Raw genomic sequence first — 20,157 nt, 5'->3', positions numbered from 1 at the left:
ACATACCATGCAAGAATACAGAATTTTAACTATATTTTTGAACGCATCTTTGGCAGGACCCTCTATATATATATATAGATAAAATAACCAATTTTGCTTTTATTTTAAGTAATCACGATTTCAATCTAGTATTGTGTTAGAAGCTGCATATTATCCAAAAAATCTCTTACTAGCTGAACTATGAGGAGCAGTATGACTGAATTTTGCTCTTACTTGTAACAAAATAAAATATTTCTTGTATTTAGTTATGATTAGTCGTGACTGGATTTTACCCAGTAGGTTGATACAAAAATTTGTAGTCAAATATTTTAGTTATACCACTGAATGTTTCTATAATATATTATGCTCATAATTGTATTTAGTTTAATTATTTTTTGCATATGGATGTGTTAAAAGAATTGTTTGAGATATTGATCATCGAAGACACTTTGTTAGACTGTTATCTGCATAAGCACCATAACTGCATCTTTCAAAAAATAAAAAAGAAAATTAATATGTAATTAGAGTAGATTTTCTGATTTGAAAAATAAACTATTTCTACTAATAACGTTAGACAACATTAGAAATAATTAAGATGATACATACATAGTATTTTAATCAATGCGTGCAACTATTATTTTTTCTCCAACATTTTGTAACATTTACTTCCAACAATCTAGCTTAAAGTGGAATTTAAATTAATTAATCATTTGTATTAATTTAAATGAATTCTTTGATTTGCAAAAATTTATAATAAACCAGTAACCTCTCTACCTTTATAGTATTAGTATTAGTTAATTTTCAATACTTAAATGTTAATGTTAATATTTCAAAACTATTTGAAAAAAAAAATTAAATGTTAGATTTGAAAATACATATATACATTTTATTTAATATTACAACATATAAAATAAAATTACAATTACAATTTAATTATTAAAAGTAAATCAAACATAAACTATTTGAATGTTAAAATTTAAATATTTAACAACTATAATTTTGCCATTTACACTTACATACATAAATATACATAAAAATTATTAATTATTTATCTCATAATTATTTGAGGTACATTTGGAATTACTTTATTTTAAAAATATATATTATTGTTCAACGTTATAATTTTAAGTAAGAGCATCTAATTGGCTTCAGTGGCAGGATCTTTCAAAGCTTGACCAGCTTCAATTAAACCACTCGGTGTTTCGTATTTTTGATTGTAAACCAAGAACTGAAAAGTAAATAAATTTTACATTATTGCATACAATGCAAAATATTTTTTAAATGTGTTCACAAACCTTTCTAGGCTTAGGTATTTTGCTTTCGTCTGTATCAATAATTTCGCAAAGCATTTTCGATTTGTTGTTATAACTATAAAACAGAAAACAAAACAAATTTGAGTTCATATATTAAAATAAATATACAATAAAAAAAATAAAAAAATTTGCTTTATTTGATTTGTGATTTCAAAATAATTAAAAATTAATATAAATGAATAAATAAATACAAAATACTCATACGGACAGTTTGTAAAGAAAGTTGCATAATGGCCTTAATAGTACCATAAAAATTCCAATAGCGTTTACTTTTTATACTGTCTTACCAATTTCTAGACAAATAATTAAATATATTTCTACAATAAGCCGTTCATATCTGAATGAGCTAATAAGCCTTCAGTTATACTTTTCACATAGTTTTTGATATTAGACTTACCGTACATCATCGCGAGTCAAGGCACTACGTACAGAAGCATATACTAGACCTACAACACCAGCGCCCACAATAACCAATAGGGGAATTACCTGCAAAGAAAAATAATTTTAATTTTTTTAGAATGGAAATGTGAACGAAAAAATTATTATATTTATCGTAACATGTTAGTACTCGCACTAATATATAGTATGTGATATAATCTTACAACATGTTATATAATAAAATATATATTTAAAATTAAAAAACATAACTACAAAATTTCTGAGTATTTTAGTTATTTATACTTGGAGTTTATTGTGATAACTTAACAAGTGATAAGGTACATATCACAAACCAGATTGTAAAAGAAATAAAAAAGTATAAAAAATAAAGAAATACAAAAATAAAAAAAAAAGAAAAGCAAGAAAAAAAATTTAAAAAAAAAAACAAAAAAAAAATATTAAAAACAATCACAAAAATAATAATAAAAACAATGAGAAAAAAATAATAAAAACAATGAAAAAAAAAATTATTAAAAAAATAAAATAAAAAAAAAAGAATAAAACATAAATAAAAAGTTCTCACAATTCTTGTATAAGAGAAAAAGTACAACAATAAACAATTATATTAATTTTAATGAATTATTAAGTATCTTTTTAATTTATTTATCATCTCAAATAATTCAAATAAGTATTTACCATACAAGGTATTTTAATATTGGCAAAAAAGTCAAATTATTGATAACTATGTAATCGATATTTTTTATTGTATTTTTTCTTTTAACTGGAAATGTCTCTCGTTTAAAGGTTACAGCGTAAATAAGTCATTATCAAAAGCAGCTGGATCTACATCCTAAAACCATTCGTTTACCCAGACGACCAATGGTCGTTTTTTTTTTCCAACAGGTATTAAGTCACCACAAAATTGATAAAACATGATACTTTAATGTTTTGAATTATAACTATTTAAGGTCGGACAATGCAATTAATATCTCACAATTAGAGTGTAGGTAAATGATAAATCGGTTTTTGGTATTAAAAATAATTTATATAAATAATATAAAATAAATAATAATAACATGAAATTTGTAAAAATTATATATAAAATAAAAATATCTATTATTAATAACAGATTTAATAGAATGAAAGTTATTCAGAAAGTTAGACATAATTAGGAATGAAAATGTTTAGTTAGCTAAATAGAACTAAGAAAAGTAATGTCAGTAAAGTTTACCCAGACGACCAATGGTCGTTTTTTTTTTCCAACAGGTATTAAGTCACCACAAAATTGATAAAACATGATACTTTAATGTTTTGAATTATTACTATTTAAGGTCGGACAATGCAATTAATATCTCACAATTAGAGTGTAGGTAAATGATAAATCGGTTTTTGGTATTAAAAATAATTTATATAAATAATATAAAATAAATAATAATAACATGAAATTTGTAAAAATTATATATAAAATAAAAATATCTATTATTAATAACAGATTTAATAGAATGAAAGTTATTCAGAAAGTTAGACATAATTAGGAATGAAAATGTTTAGTTAGCTAAATAGAACTAAGAAAAGTAATGTCAGTAAAGTAAACTCTAAAATGAAACTAATTTAAAAAAAAATATGGTATTTAAATTTTTGAATAATTTATAACGAAATGAAATTTACACAAACATTTGTAACTGTCTTTCTTCGCTGAAAAAAAAAAAATAATCAAAGCAATGCAATTATTTACTTTTCTAGTAAATATACGAGTGCACTCCATATAAAGTACTTTAAATTTAGATATTCCCTAAACTTTTAACATATTAACTCGGACCTTTAAATTGTATACACATTTAAAGTAATTATTTTAATTGAACTCACCTCCCAATACTTTTTAATTCCTTGTGCTGTGAACATATACATTTCTCCTCTACCTAAAATACAAATTATATATTATTTATATTATTTACGATTTATAATTTTTATAAAAAAACTTACCGGTAGTTGATTTTGGTTGACTACGTACTACATACTAAAAGGAAAAATTATATAATTTAATATTATTATAAAAAATTTAATATCAACAAAAAGAAACTAACCTGATTTGGTTTGATCAGTATTGGTCTGACTAGGTTTGTAGTTTGTGGGATTTTAGTTAGCATTGCGCGTAGAGACATTTTGCTATAAAGGAAAAAATAATTGAAAATAACAACAAATTCATATTAAAAATATAGAATTAATATTAATCGTATTATAAAAGTACACCTGTCAAAGAATTATTTATGATTTTAAAGAATCATAAATGTACTGCTATCCACTCCGTGGTTGATATTAGACAACAAACTTTAAGGTACAATTGTCAAACAGAACTGTCATTCAAGGCATTTTATGTTTAGCTTAGGGTTTGATATATTACAATATAGATCGCTTAATGTATTAAAATTATGAAAACTAACTATACAAATAATGATTCTATAGTTGGTCTACTTCGTGCATCACGAGATTAATGTGCATCAAAACGCACTATATTTTCAATACTGTAAAGAACCTTGAAGACCATGTATTGTATACAACTGGAACATCATGCTTGAGTGTTCGAAAACCGGCGTTTGGAGGCAAACTTTGACAGGAAAAATTATTGTTTGATCGAGTAGTCGAGTGGTGTGGATTTGTGATAAAACTTTTCATTTTTAAAAATACGAGTGCGACAGAATTAGTAAGTTCTAATTTTTACACCGGCATGTTTTTTCAACAGGACGGTGCCTAAGCAACGCAACAGGTCCTATTTCGTTTTTTTTTTTGGTAAAAATTTTACGTAGGTATATGTAATTACACGTTTTCATGTGATGTATTTTGACCACGTGATGTGAATATGCATACTATTTCAACATCACTGGACTTTTTTATGTGGTTAAGTAATGTATATATGTATTTTACGAAATTGGTATAAGCTAAGCTATTGGATTGAACCGTTTTTAAGATAATAGATAAACATTTTTTGTTGGCCCATACTTTATTCGCATTCATACCATTCTGGAAACACTCTGTATATATATACATATATATATATATATATATATATATAATGTGCATAGTATACGATTTATATTCAGTAAATACTGATTCCTTAATTATTTCAATTTAATTGTAATATTATAGCCGCACAATATTTGATACTGTAAGATATCGATTTTTAGATAAAACACACAAATGAGACTGTCATAAAAAATGCCTATCATGGCTTCATTCCATTAATTTTTTTTTTGTCATTTTGATGTAATGAAATGTTACTAAAATTAAAATTAATTAAGTCTTCAAGAAATTTTTGGACTTTTTTGGATGTGGTTGTGTTCATTATTAACTCAATTAAATTACAGAGTTTTTATGACAGTAAAAGCATTCCGTAAAGCGCTTTATTAAAACAATTTTGAAGAAAAGTACCGAAATAATATTGCTGTATTTATAATTAGATGAACGCATGTTGAGTAATATATTAAGTACTAAACAAATAGTACAAAAAAATATAAAAGTAATAACAATCTAAAAAAAAAGTATCTATATAGAAATTAGAGTAATGTTATTAAGTGTTTAAATTTATTATGAATTTAAATCTTTCGGTTTTAGTTTTTAACTTTCATTATTGCTTTTTGAAAAAAATATTATATTGTTTATGGAAATGTTTGCAAATCGTATATATTTCCATATTTTTTTTTTTTTTTGATTTTGAATTCAATCAGATTATTTTATATTCAAATAAAACTACAAACAACAAACAAGAAACAATAAAACAATTGTTTACTTTCCAAAAATGTTTTATATCTTATATGTACCTTGTAAATATTTCATTTAAAACTAGTAAATAATTTTTTTGATTTTATTTACAAATTAAAGTAAATTCATGCAATTTTATTAAAACCAATTTTATGAACTTGTGGCTATATTGTAAATATAGTATTCTATTTTAGAAAACATGTTTTTGTTTTTATTATTAAATTCTTTTTATTTTCTTAACATGTACTTCTGTTTATTTTATTATTTAATTATAGACTCTCATTATATGAGCCTTATCTGATTAGATAAGATATATGTCTACAATACATATTATTTTTAGAAAAAAAGCAATTTAAGCAATAATCTCTACATTATATAACACAAGTTTATATAAATTACTATTTATTTATATTAACGTACATAAATAAAGTTTTCTGGTACATATCAATAGTTTTAAAGTTTTCAATTTTAATTTTTTTTATTTTAACTATTTTTTTAGGAGTTGCCATTCAATTCTCTACTCAACTATTTAACTATTTGGGTTAATAATATAATAGTTAAAACTTTTATAACACATGCTCAACAAATAAATAATATTAACAAACTGGATCTAATTAAAATCAATAAATTATTTTTCCATTCAAAAATAGAATTCTTTTTCTAATTAAATTATTATTATATGTCTTTCTTTGCCATCCGTATTATTCTCTTTGTTATAAATACACAAGTATATTTCCTACTAAAATTAACAACTAATTAACACCACAATTTACAAATAATTTGACAAATTATTAACATTAAAACTGTTACTATTAATTATTTTTTTCACACTTGGTAAACAATTTCATTAACCGGATTTATACAAAATTTCATCAGTTTATTCTCAGTGAGTAAATAATATTTCGTAAGCTAAATAGTGACAATAATTAATTAAAATCAATTTAACCAAGATGACTAGTATTTTTTGACATCTTGCAAAGTTTTGAATTTATTTTCAAAATATTTAAAAAATTTTCATAGGCAATAGTATTAACGAGTACCAACCTGAAAATTTTTACATTACTTAGTAAAAAAATTGGCAAAATTTGCTCTGCAATATGCTCTCGACAATCAATAACTTATACATCACTATAATCCAAAAACTATACTTTCTATCATTGTAATCTATTTAATCCGGACCAAATATTATCTCAGTGATAGAGATATAATATTTTTTAATATTCGACCTTGTATAAATAATGTATATATCACGTATGTGAACAATTTTATCAAATTTTGTGTTTTACTTGAATGGTAAAATAGGTGGAGATATCGCATTAACAGATATATAATATTAATTATATTAATATCTCGATTGGTAAAATTGTATAACACTTGAGATTAATGTATAACATTCGAGGTTAATTTATAACACTCTAGATATTTTGCTAGAGTAGCAAGAGTTTCTTGCAATTAACAGCTGTTTTATACGATTAAATAAATCGTATAAACAGATAAATTGTGATTTGATTCGATATATGTATTTGTTAATAATATAAATGTTTACTAACACGACTAAAAAAATGTTAGATTACTCTAAAAATATTCAATTAGACAACAGAATATGACAGGTCGAGAGTTAATCTAGATTGAATCTAGATTTACCAATTAAAAATGTTATAAGTAATATATAAATATATGTATTGCTAAAAATTATACAACACAAAACACAAAGGAGGCGTTTAATAAGCTATACAAAAAATTAATATTAAATTAACAATAAGTAAACTTCAAAGCTCTATATAGTACGTAGCAGTAACAATAGCTTAACCTAGACGCAGATAATTTGTCAAAAGAATAAACACAACCTAAGAGTAAGCCATACCTATTTATGTTATTCTTGAAAACCTATAAGTCAAAATATCATATATATTATATAGAAATATACAAATATTATTATTATATTATTAGATGCATAGGATAATAAAAAAGTATATCATACTTAAAAATGGAATAAGATGTAAATTCTTCATAAATATGATCAGTTCAAATGCTCATCACGTATTATCAGTATACGTATATAATGACATTACATACACTCTTGTGCTATCTATAAAAATGTAATTATAATTAATTTTTTTTTTACCATAAATAATAATCATCAACAAATACATTTTAATGGTTCTTAGAAACACTGTGAAAGTATGTAACTTTTCATATATTTTAATTACTTTTATTGTTTTGTTCACCGAAAAGCGCATCTAAAAATTAATTATTTTTAGTAATAAGTAATAACTCAAATAATAATCTAAATTTTTTTTTGCACGTAAAACTACTTAAACATTATTTTTTTATTTTTTGTTAAATTACAATTTCTTCAATTCTACACATTTTTCTTTAATAAAGAAATATAAATAAAAACGTGTTAATTAAATATTTTATTTCAAAAATATTCTAAATAATTTATTTAAAAATTGCGAAACTCAAAAAAGATATATTATTTTGTATATAAAATCATTTAGTAAAACTAATATTATTTCCTTGTTATTATTTTTTATTTAATATAAATATATATATATTAAATTTATAAACACTAAAAATTTTTGTACAGAAGTTTTAAAAACAAATTTTAATTTTTTTTCATTTTTTAGTTGACACTTTTTAGTTTTTTAAGTGCTGTTAGCTGGCAATATAAATATTTCAAATATTTTTGTTTTAGTAAATATTGTAGGTACAATGATAATAAATAGTATTTTAATGTCTATATATAAGCTCTTTTGAGTGCTGACTGTGTGAGTGGGTGTTGGTATTTACTTCGTAATTGATTTTCGTAATTAAATATTGAAACGAACATAAAAAAATCTATTATGGAAGTAAGTTCATTATGCAGTACAGATATTTTCAACGATTAACTTAATTACTTTACTAACTCAGGTGAAAAATACTGTTTTTTAAATTACTGAAAAAATAAATTAATACATTAGTTATTATTTTTTATAACTGATTTGATTTTAGTAAAGATTGTAATTCTTTGATACATAAGAAATAATATATGCAACTAACAGACTTTGCACAAATTGAGTTGCGACATCAAATTTTATTTGATATTTTATAATTAATAATATGAAAACAATTACCGAATGGGTCACATAGTAAAATAGGAAAATATGACGTTATTTTTAGAAAATAATAACTCATAATAAATAAATTAAATTCGTATCACTATTCAGCTGTTCGTTGTAAATACTTTAATTACTCGTTCATTTTGAATTTTTGAATAAATTGAATTAATTAATACAATAACTATTAAAAAATAAATGATTTATTGTACATTAATATTGTTTTTTTATTACTTCTTAAAAAAATATATTACTTTTTATTGTAATCTTTGTGTTTTTTGTTTCAGTTTGCTAATATTTTTAATATTTCATAAAATATTTTTATTATTGTTATGTTATAATATTAAAAAACTTTATTCACTTTTTATTTTCATATTTATTAGTTGTATTTCATTATAGTATATTTTGTACCGAGAGAAGTTGCTGCTGGTGCGACAGTCGAGGTAACCGTCAGGCTAAAAAGCTGGTTGCCCCCTATAGTTATAATTAGATATCCTTCTTCAGCAAAACAGAGTTTAGAATGCTGGTGGGATATCCGAAGAGATAGAGTGTAGATTTTGCTTAAAAGCAGAAGAGACATCCAACCACATTCTATGTGACTGCCCAGCATTGATCTGGACTAGGAGGAGGACACTGGGTCGGGAACTGCTCTCAGCTTCCGACATTAGGATGTCATCAACGGCCGACATTTTGGCCTTCATTCGGAAGGCAGAATGTTTTTTGTTCGGTTAGGGTCTGTTGTAGCACAAAAGATCAAACGTGGTCGCAGTGCTCTGCTCAAGTGGGAGCTAGTACCCCGTTTATTCTTATCTATAGTATATTACGTAATTTTTTTTTTTGTTATACAACTAAATAATCTCTTAATATTATTATATTATCAATTTTCCTACAAATTTATTGCTTCTATATTTTTATTATCAAAAATATCAACCTCAATGCATACAACTAATTTTTTTTTGTTGATAGTGTTATTTTATTAAAAATATTTAAGTTATCTTCATAATCAAACTTTTTTCAATTTGTTACCATTATTTTTATTATATAATATTTACAAATTTATTTTTTAAATTTACATTAACAATTTCTATTTAGACAATTTAGAAGGATTCAATAAATAAATCAATGAAAAAAAATAACAGTAACAATTTGAATACAGGCAGGCATAAAAGTTAATAATAGTATTAAACCATATTAATTTATTTTATCATTATTAAATTATTTAATAATTAATTGTTTCACCAACAAAATTTTATTTATATTTTTTGAACGCGATTTACGTCATTTTAATTTTTTGACTTTAAAACAAATGGATTAATGTTACTAATTTCTTATTTTTTATAATAAATAATTATATGTATTTATGTATTATTTTAATTAAAATTCATTTTTTCTTTGTTGTTTTATTACATTTTAGTTAATTTTGAGTTAACTATTATTACGTAATTTTTATATCTAAAAGTTTTTATTAATTATTTATTATTATTATTATTAATTGCCTGGTAAGAGCGCAGTTCATTTAAATAGTGTCACCAAGTTTAGTATTTACACAGGATAGAAACGTTTGATTATTTACTTTTATGGAGATAACATTTTTATTAATTATTTAATTGATTTATATTTTTATTTATATTTATATACATTATTAATATTAATTATAATTAATTAATTTCAATTAACATAATGATTTTCTTTTTTTTTAAATTTTTTGATATTTATGTATATGTAATATAACATATATGTTTATACATATAACTTATATATACATAAAAAAATTATAACACATTTTTTTTGTAATTATATTAATTATTTCCTTACTATTCCTTTTATTATAATTAGAATTTTTTCGGTATGTACACAAGTTGTATTTTTATATGCACGAAAATATATTTTATATAGATTGAAAAAAGCTTCAATTTTTTTAAATTGTTTAATAAGAATTTTGAATTTTTATAATTTACCATAAATATTATTTCAATTGCCTATTTTTTGACCTCAAACAAAGTCAAAGCGCATATTTTATAAACGACGAAGAAACAAAAATTCCAATCAATTTTTATTGAAAACAAATTCAACAGGGCGGAAGCAGTTTTAATAATTTCCAAAAATACATTAATCGCATATTAAAACATTTTTTTTATATAAAATACTTTTATATTTTGCACACACTATCTCACATGAGACAATTTACTCAAAGATTCACATACCTTATTTGGTTTTTGGTTCCTGGTAATCCTTCGAGTTAATTTATTAAACGTTGTCTTTGACTGCCTACAAAAGACTAAACACTGCCGGTCTTTCACTGTTCACCCAAAGCACTCACTCACTCAGCAGCACTGAAAGGTTGTAGAAGTTTTCTTACCCACTGCAACAAAAACACACAAAGCATACAACAAAAACAACAACAAAAGAACAACAAAAATAGCAATAACCAAAAGAAAAACAAAAAAAAAAAAAAAAGAATACACAATAATACACATAAATTTTGTGTGAAACGTAGCACAAATGCTGCGTTAAGTGTTTAGTGTGTGAATGTTTGCCAAAGGCAGCAGCTTTCAAGTTTGTCATAACATACATCACATCACACAAGGTACGGCAATTGCTGTATGTGGGCAGGCGAATTCTATGTAAATAGCGCAATTTGTATGCAGTTGAGGTTAGGGAATCTGTTACATTTGTTCTATTTACAAGGGATTTAATTATGTACTCATAAAAACAAGCATTTCCTAAATTTTCATATGAAAAGACATAATCAGCTGATTTTTCAAGCCATTAATTTGTGATATGGGCATTGTTATAAACAAAGAACAGTGACGGATAAAAAAATATTAAATATAAAATTTGCATTATTAAATATATATAATTATATATATATATACTAGAAACGTATAAAATAAATATGACATATAAGACAACATTTTCACTTGGCGAGAGAAGATAAAGATCGAAAAAAATAGGTTTGGAATATAACTCAGAATGCTCTTAATAAGGTTAAATAATAAAGTGGATAACGTTAAAAATAAAATATTAATAAATTTTGTATTTGTTTCTCGGTTTTTTAATAACCAGATCTACTACTACTACTAAAATAATACTTTATAAACAAATAATTAGAACCTAAACTAGCTCACAGTAATGCTTCTGAAGTAATACTATTGTACTTCAAGTCATATGTTAAAGGCGCCATGGTATGTCAATAATAAAGAAGTACACAAAGACATAAGAATCGAAAGCATTGAAAAAAACAAAAAAAAAACAAACAAAAAAAAAAACAAATAAAAACATTACAAAAAAAAAATATCACAGACCTGCAATTGTTCAATTCTGCAGACAGATAGCATATCTTTCCAATACTATACGAGGGTCACTATATTTATTTTAAGCCTAATATTAAAAAATACTAACTTGTCGTTGAAAATTGCTTTATTGTTTCTCAAAGTATTCTCCTTTGTGATTAATATACTTTTGCATGCGTTAGAATGAATACCACCACATTATACAATCTTAAAACAAATATAATCTAAATTCTGTTTGAAAGATATGCTAAACATCAAAATATATTTTTATAAATTTACCTGAAAGGCTCAATATCCTATTTGAAATAAACACCGAGTAGTGGATTCCCTAAGTGATTACAATCACAACTGAATAAAAGGGCTTCAGACATTAATTCAAGTGATACTTCAAATAAACACCTAGTGCAATCGATCCCCCAAGAAATTGCACTTAAACTGGCTTGCACCAAAATGACCCAATATCGCATACAAAAGGAACAACTTATAGTGAATCTCCTAAGACATTAGAGTCACTATTGAATAAAAGTGTTTCAGACACTAACTCGCATTTTATCAAACACCACAAGTTAAGTATATAGAAATATTTACTGCTAGACAAGAAAAATCAATATTAAAGTTATTATCATTTGATAACAAAATAAACTCTTTATATATTTGAACAATATGTACGTAATATTATTTGCAAAAATGTATAAATGCATTTATAAATAATTTTATATGGTAAGCTTAATTACAGATACACAACATACCATTTTAATCAAAAAGGTCTATGCACTTATTTACTATTTTTAGCATTTGTATGGCTGAATTGATAACAATATATATTACTTTTTATTGTAATTAAGACCTACGGATAAAGCATATACTAAATAAAATGACATTAAAAACCATTGATAATTTAAATATATAAATAATGCTATGTAGTTATTTAAAATTTATAGATTAATGATTGAAAAACCTTTGAACAGTAAAAACTGCTTATATAAGAGATAATATTTGTTCTGAATATATACCTACATACTTCAGTATATACATATATATATATATATATGTTTAAAATGACATTGAAATATTATTAATCAGTAAAGAATGCTTATATAAAATAAATAATTTTTGATCAAAACATATATAATTATAAGCATGCATTTAAGCTTCAATTTATTTTTACTTATGACTGTCTCGATAAGCCGTAAAAATGATCAACGTCATAAAACCATAATTACGTCATTCACATAACATGTTATATAAATAAATTAAGTGAATCAAACAATGCAGTCTGGACATTAAAAAGTTGGATTAGATTACTAAATAACAATGTCTGTTGATAAAACAACGAGAAAGACACAACTTCTAAAGGTATATATTGGTAAAGGTATATATTAATAAAGGTATAAGTACAGTTTTTATTTTTATTTCTGATGTGTTAAAGATGAATTTCAAAAAATTTTTCTTACAGTATTAAATATTTTACTTACATGCTCATTTTACTGCAATACATTCTGCATTCTATATAACGCCAATTTAAAATGCTTTCGGAGAGAAGTTATAGGTGGCATCTTTGTTTTAAATACTTTTATATTTTGTTTCAGATAATTCTGGATTTTATATCATTTAATTGTCATAACATAATGCACAGCGAAATAGTGTAAATGATGATTTCTTGTTATTTTAATATATGGTATAATGTTAGGTGAATGTACATTTCATAGTTATGTGGACTCATGTTTCACTAATAATAAGATAAAAATAAGTAATCATTAAAAAAAAATAATCGAAAAAAAAATAAAAGTAATCATTAAAAAAAAAATAAAAATAATACTAAATAAAAAATCATTTATTTAAATAAATAAATTATAACACATAATAAATATACCTTTCATTTAATATCGTCATAAAAAGTTTTTAAGTTAAAATATGAGAAATATTAATGAATGTAATTTTGTATTCATAATATAGGTCTTTTGATCACGGTAGGTTGTTTATAATAATTGGTTAAATTACTATTATTCAGAATTATAAAAAGTGTTCGACTGGGGATAATGTATGTATATAGTAATAACTTCGTAAATTACAATAAACAATATTTAAAAATTTTTTAAATTTTTGTATAGACCACAATTGCTTACAGATGGTAGACCACCTTCTAAGTATACCCATATATTTGTTCTAAATAAATAATCTATATTTTTTCTTTTAAATTAAAAAATTAAATTTTTGGTTTTTATTTATATATTTTTTAAATTATTTAAAGTAATATAAAATAATAATAAGTAATAAAAAAAACAACAAAAACGACATTTAAAAAAAATATTAATATTGTACTTTAAGATGCTTAGAAGTATTTATAATAGACTACCTTTGTTTTGACTAGTCATCGTATTAATTGACAATATTTTGTTCCTGGTATTGGTAACTTTATGTTTATTATATATTGAAATTTCCGATGTAGTACTGATTCCAAGTTTTTTGAGTTGCTAGTTTCATGTAAGATCACTTATAAAAGAAAAAAGTTCAAAACGACGGCATTTTTATATAGAAAAGCAATATATAAAGTAATTTACTATATTAATTAAGTTTTTGAGTTTTTCGTTTCATGGAAGAGCACTTATTAAAGAAAAAATTTCAATTTTATATAGAAAAGAATTATATAAATTAATGCAAATATAAAAAATAATAATTTGTAATAATACTCTGCCTTGAAGATGAAGTTAAACTTCGAAACGTCGATAATATTTATGCATAGTACTATATAAAAATAAAAAGTACAACTTTTTATTCACATAAGCCTTTTCAAAAAGCAGAAAAATAAATTTTTTATTTATAACAGTTCACATAAATATTTTTCAATAAATAAGTTTTATAATTAAATCTTATTGAATTAAACTAAGAATTAAGAAAGCAATACATAATTATTCCTACAAGCTTCATTTCCATTGAGGGTCACGTTGCTACCGTTGGTTTTAAAATAATCACGCACCTGTACTCTGTTAAACAATAATAAAGATTATTGTTAAAGCATTTTAAACTTAAAGTTTATTAAATTATCTCATACTTTTTCAAAAGTTAGCATATATACACATATACGTAATTACTAAAGTAAGTAAATTTACAGATTCTTGAAAACTAATTACAGCTACTAAAGTACATATGTATGTAGTTGTGATTATGCACTTTGATGTCTAATCGAATTTTGTTATAAATGATTTTTTTGTTGCTAGCAATGTGTTAAGTAAATTATCTAAATATTTGATAAATAAATACAATATAAACAAACAATAAAATTAAATTAACAGCAAGCAAGCATATATAAACAGAAATAAAGCTAAAATGCTCTGAGCTTTAATTTGCACTATGTGTGCGGGGGTATATTTCCGTCTGAGGAGCTCGGTATTTTGGATTTGTTTGGTTTGGGTTGCAAATATTATCTATAGTCGATTTTTATGACATTTTGTACAAAAAGAAAAAAATTTCGTTTGTGCTTTTTTTCTAACTAATAATTCTCCAGCTGCGTGCAAATAGTCACGTACACTAACAATTACTTTGAGAATATTTTAAAAAGTTCTTCCCTAGGCGATTTCCGACTTTTTACTATTAAAAAATATGATTCACAAGGTATACATTTTCTAACATACATATGTAGTTCTAAACACAAGAGTGATGTAATTCGTTTTATATACATTACTGAGGCTTTTTAAATATTGCATAGTATTTGAACAAATATAAATAACTTCAGGCACGAAATAAACTTGAACTTGATTTTTATGTCTTAGTCCTTCAATTGTCCTTTGACATTTAGAAAAGCGTTTTTAAAAATTTGTGTATTTAAATATAACGTTTTTCTTAAAAGCTTTTGCAAAATTAAGCTAAATTATAGTTGAATTATATAAATTCAAAACAATCAAATCATAAGCTTTAATAAATAAGCTTTAATGAAAGTTTTCCATTCAGAAAAAGCATTGCTATCGAAACTTTTACTGCAATAGCTTTTATAGCTTTTTAAGAAACCCGTGTTTCATATAACATAAAAATAAAAATTCTTAACTGTTCCCAGAATTGTTCCTTAAAAAAGGTAGTAAATGCTTTCATATATTATTAATATATAATAATATATTAACATTATATATTATTATTATTACATTTATATATCATTATATTATATTATATTATTACTTATACTATTTATTATCTCTTAAACAAAATATTATTATTTCAATTTCAATAGAGTGAATTGTAGAGCGAATATATCAGTATGTTATGATAATGTTAAATAAAATTAGAATTGTATTGATATAAATAAATTTTTTAGTTTTTACCGGGCCTTTCTATTATATAAATTATTATATATAATTTTTTTATCATTTGTATGTGTTAAGTAAACGACCTAATCCCGGTGAAAATCAAGAAATTTATTAATGAATCGGTCATATTAACAATTAATTATTGATATAAATATGTACAAACCGTTTATATACTATATTGTAGTAACCTTTTAGAAATAATATTATTCTATAATTGTCGCAATCAAAGTTGTTCTCGAAGTAGTATACAGGGTTGGTTTCTGTAACAGTATAATTGACTAACACACTTAGACCTTACTGAACACAGCCTTATAACTGGTAGTTAATTATGAAACCATTTCGATGCCGTAATTAGGCATAGGATATGTTATTTGAAATCTTAGCCCAGATTGTTCCTAATTTTAGCGCTGAACATTTCTGTAAGAGAGGTTAAGGCATAATTGGCTAAGAAGTTTGCTCTGTATCTGGCTAGAAAAGAAAAAAATGTAAACAAATAAAAGAAAAAAAATTAAAAAAAAATGAAAGAAAAATATAAAATATAAACACTAAAATATAAAAAAAAACAAAAGAAAATATAAGAAAAAAAAGCAAAAGAAAATGAACCAAAATAAACTAGAAGAAAAAACAAAAGAAAATAAAAGAAAAAAAAAACAAAAGAAAATAAAAGGGTGAAAAATTAAAAAATATATAAAAAATAAAAAATAAATAAGAACACAATAATTAAAATATTAATATATAAATAAATAACAGTAGTTTTACAATTTAAGATTCCACGTTAAATAAAATATTACTACTTAAGTTATAAGCTAGTGTACTATATTATAAGCTTTCAACTTGGATAGGTTCCAATTGTAAACACAAATCACAGGGAGGTAGCCATTTGTACCACTTTTTTATGTATATTCGACCACATTACTATATATGACTTACCTTTATAAAATATTGATCAAAAAATACAACAAACTATAACTATTGTTTTATAAATGTGTTAATATTTACTAATACTGTTGACGAAAGTAACGAAAAATTTTTTTTTTAATTAATGAAAAGATAACTTTATCACTTATGATTTTATACGAAAATTTCATAGCGTTAATGTGTTGTTCATATCGTACGCTACCCAGGAATGTCGCAGTTCCAGAGATGTGTTATTGTTGATTAATCAAACTTAATAGATGCGAATGGAACTTAGTCATATAGAAAGAGAGATGATTCCGAGAATATTCAGGATCTAGATTACAACGGTACTCAAAAAACATTTTTGTTTATTAAATAAAATAATTTACAAAAATCTAATAATAAATATTAGATGCAATTAAAAAATATAATATAATATATTATATATAATATATCGATATATAGCTAAAAAGAAATATAATGAAAACAAAAAATAATAAAAATTAATACCAGAAAAATAATAACACAAAAATACAAAGTATTAATAAGAAAATACAAAAATTATTTTTAAAAAATAAAGCTAAATTCAAAAATATATACCTATATAATTATTTTATATATTATTTATGGAAAAAAATGAAATGGACAAGGCAAATAGATGAAATAGTGAACATTGAAATAGAAAATAATTAAACAATTCAAAAAATATAGTATATATATATATATAACAAAAAGATAAAATAAATTACAAAAACAAATATAAAAAAATAAATTAAAAAAAAAAGAAAAATAAATTAAGAACTGAGAACTCAGAGAACTATTGTGTTTGTAATATAAAAAATATATGAATGAGCTTTGAAGAATTTATAAAATGCTTACCTGATGTAGACTAGATCTGGACCAATAAACATTCAAATAACAAATCAGTATTTCTATATAAAATAGGTTGCCGGTCTACTGGAACCAAAGTCGATATTTAGCTTCTTTAAGCTATTGAATTGATTGACATATGTATTTAGTATTTTTTTTATTATCTTAATTTTATTAAAAATTCGTTATATCTATAGTTATTATTTTTGGTCGATTTAATTTTTTAAAAATAAATTTATTCATTTTTAAATATTTTCAATTAATTATCTATTTTCTTATTCTTTTCTAGTACTGTAATTAGCAGCGATTACTTATTGCTAATTCTAGGTTGATTTATTTAAAAGTTCAATTAAAAAAAAAAAATTAAAATAAAATTAATCCTCATAAAAGTTTTATTATAACACAATAAATGATTTGGTAATACCGAGCAGTGTGGTGCCTATCTGTAAATTGTATTTTACATTATATTTTCGCATATTTTTGTGAAGTTAATTTTTTAAATAAAATAAATAAAAATTAATTTCGAAAAGTCAATTGATCCCGAATTTCACTAGAATTAATTGAAATTATAGCACTTTTAATTAAATATCAAATTAATTACTCTTAATGCAACCTGTACAAACAATCAGAAAAACTAAGTGTAGAGGAACTCAGCATTGGGTTCAAAGGAACCAATGGAAGACCAGTGGAAGTTCATTCTTTTGTATATATTATATTCTTTATATATATTATATTCTTTATATTATATTCTTTATATTATATTTTTTTGTATTAGTTCAATATTAATTTGTTGTTTTTTTTGTAATATTTTTTGGATGGTACTATTGAATCTGAATAATAGTTATATGTAAATCGTACTAATTGTCGTTTTATTCTCATAAAAAATGCATTCCTTAGTACTGCTCTCTGTCCCTCTCTCTCTCTCCCTCTGCCTATTTCAAATATTTACTGCAAATAAACTGTGCCAATTTTCTTCAGTTTCAATACATAAAATTTTGTGATTAATCTGGAAATGCTGATTTCTCCAACCATATAACTTTCAATATAACAAAAGATAATGTTGATTGTGCAGAGATTGAAAAAAGTTATGTATAGATTGAAAGTTCTAAAAATAAAAACAAAAACATTTATAATTTCAAATGTCACACAAAAAATATTTATTTTTTTTATATATATATATATATATATATATATATATATATATTAAAATTTCTCCAGTGCGCGAATGTTGCTGTACCTGTGCTGTTAGATACACTTAAGAAGATGTTGTTTTTTTATTGTTTTATATAATTTAAGTTTAGTTCTAAATAAATTAAAATTAATTAATTATACATATTATTTGAATTTTTTGTTTGATCAATTTATAATAGACAATTATGAAATTTTGTTTTAAATTAATAATATTTGTCTTCTTTTTACAGTGGACAGTGAGCCATTCTTAACAACAAATAAACAATTTGCTGAATGATTGAGCTTTTTTTATAACCTTTAAGCTTTTTAATTGTCCTTATCGTCTTTTGGAAGAGAACAAATTTCACAAAAACTTAATTCGGGACCATTTATGAAAGTACAATGATTACAAGTCCATTGTCCACCATCAGCTGAATTTAAGGAATTAGCGCTACCATTACCACTAGCTTGTGCACCTCTTTGTGTAGCAGTTGATTGCCTTGAGGGATAACTTGTGGTACCTCTGTATTTAAAAAAAAGAAGTAATAATAAAAACAGATTAGTTTAATTTAATCAATAAAGTATATATTATATTAAACTCACCCGCTGCCAGATGAACTAGCATGTATCAATGATTCCAACAATTTCCAAACTTCTTGCTGCTTAAAAGTCTGTGCTAAATTAGGATTTTTCGAACGCACTGCATCAAACAAATCACTCATGTGATCATGTATTGGTAGCACATCCATTTTATATAAATATACAAGTAAATGAAAATCAGATACTGCCTCTAGGAACTCTTCATCTGACCAACGCGATAAATATGTGCTTAGCGCATTAAAATCTTGCAAATGTCCATCTAAATAACGATTTTCAACTGGGAATGGTTCACGTTTATCATATTGAGTAAAGGTGTATTGTTGTTGAAGTGGAGTGGACGCAGGAACATCTACTAATAGATATTCAACAGGAAGTGGACGTGCAAGACGTTGCACCTCATTACCATACTGATCCTTTTCCTAAAAATAAACAAAAATAATTTTTATGTAAAGATAAATATAGATATTGATAATATCGATAATATAGACTTACAGCTTAAGCTTTA

The 20,157-nt window shown here is 23.5% G+C and overlaps 2 protein-coding genes across 3 annotated transcripts in view; both read right to left on the bottom strand.

Annotated features, from left to right (window-relative positions):
- Positions 1–983: 983 nt before the first annotated feature.
- LOC119681046 lies at positions 984–10,879 on the bottom strand. Its single transcript, XM_038094110.1, has 7 exons — positions 10,729–10,879; positions 3,755–3,836; positions 3,654–3,687; positions 3,537–3,589; positions 1,690–1,778; positions 1,275–1,347; positions 984–1,207 (listed from the first exon to the last, which is right to left on the bottom strand). Exons 2-7 carry the CDS (start codon positions 3,830–3,832, stop codon positions 1,118–1,120), a joined length of 417 nt encoding a protein of 138 aa, XP_037950038.1. The 5' UTR covers positions 3,833–3,836; positions 10,729–10,879; the 3' UTR covers positions 984–1,117.
- Positions 10,880–19,220: 8,341 nt separating this feature from the next.
- LOC119677362 (nuclear protein localization protein 4 homolog) overlaps positions 19,221–20,157 on the bottom strand; it is an 88,687-nt gene continuing 87,750 nt past the window's right edge. For both annotated transcript variants that reach the window (XM_038088670.1, XM_038088669.1), the window contains 2 exons: positions 19,656–20,071; positions 19,221–19,575 (listed from right to left, as the gene is read on the bottom strand). In XM_038088670.1, the coding sequence (XP_037944598.1) occupies positions 19,380–19,575; positions 19,656–20,071 (612 nt within the window). In that variant the 3' untranslated portion in view covers positions 19,221–19,379. The remainder of the gene's footprint in view (positions 19,576–19,655; positions 20,072–20,157) is intronic.

Source organism: Teleopsis dalmanni, chromosome 2 (assembly GCF_002237135.1).
Source record: "Teleopsis dalmanni isolate 2A chromosome 2, ASM223713v2, whole genome shotgun sequence".
NCBI classification, from domain to species: domain Eukaryota; kingdom Metazoa; phylum Arthropoda; class Insecta; order Diptera; family Diopsidae; genus Teleopsis; species Teleopsis dalmanni.
This window is presented reverse-complemented; position numbering and strand designations above follow the sequence as displayed.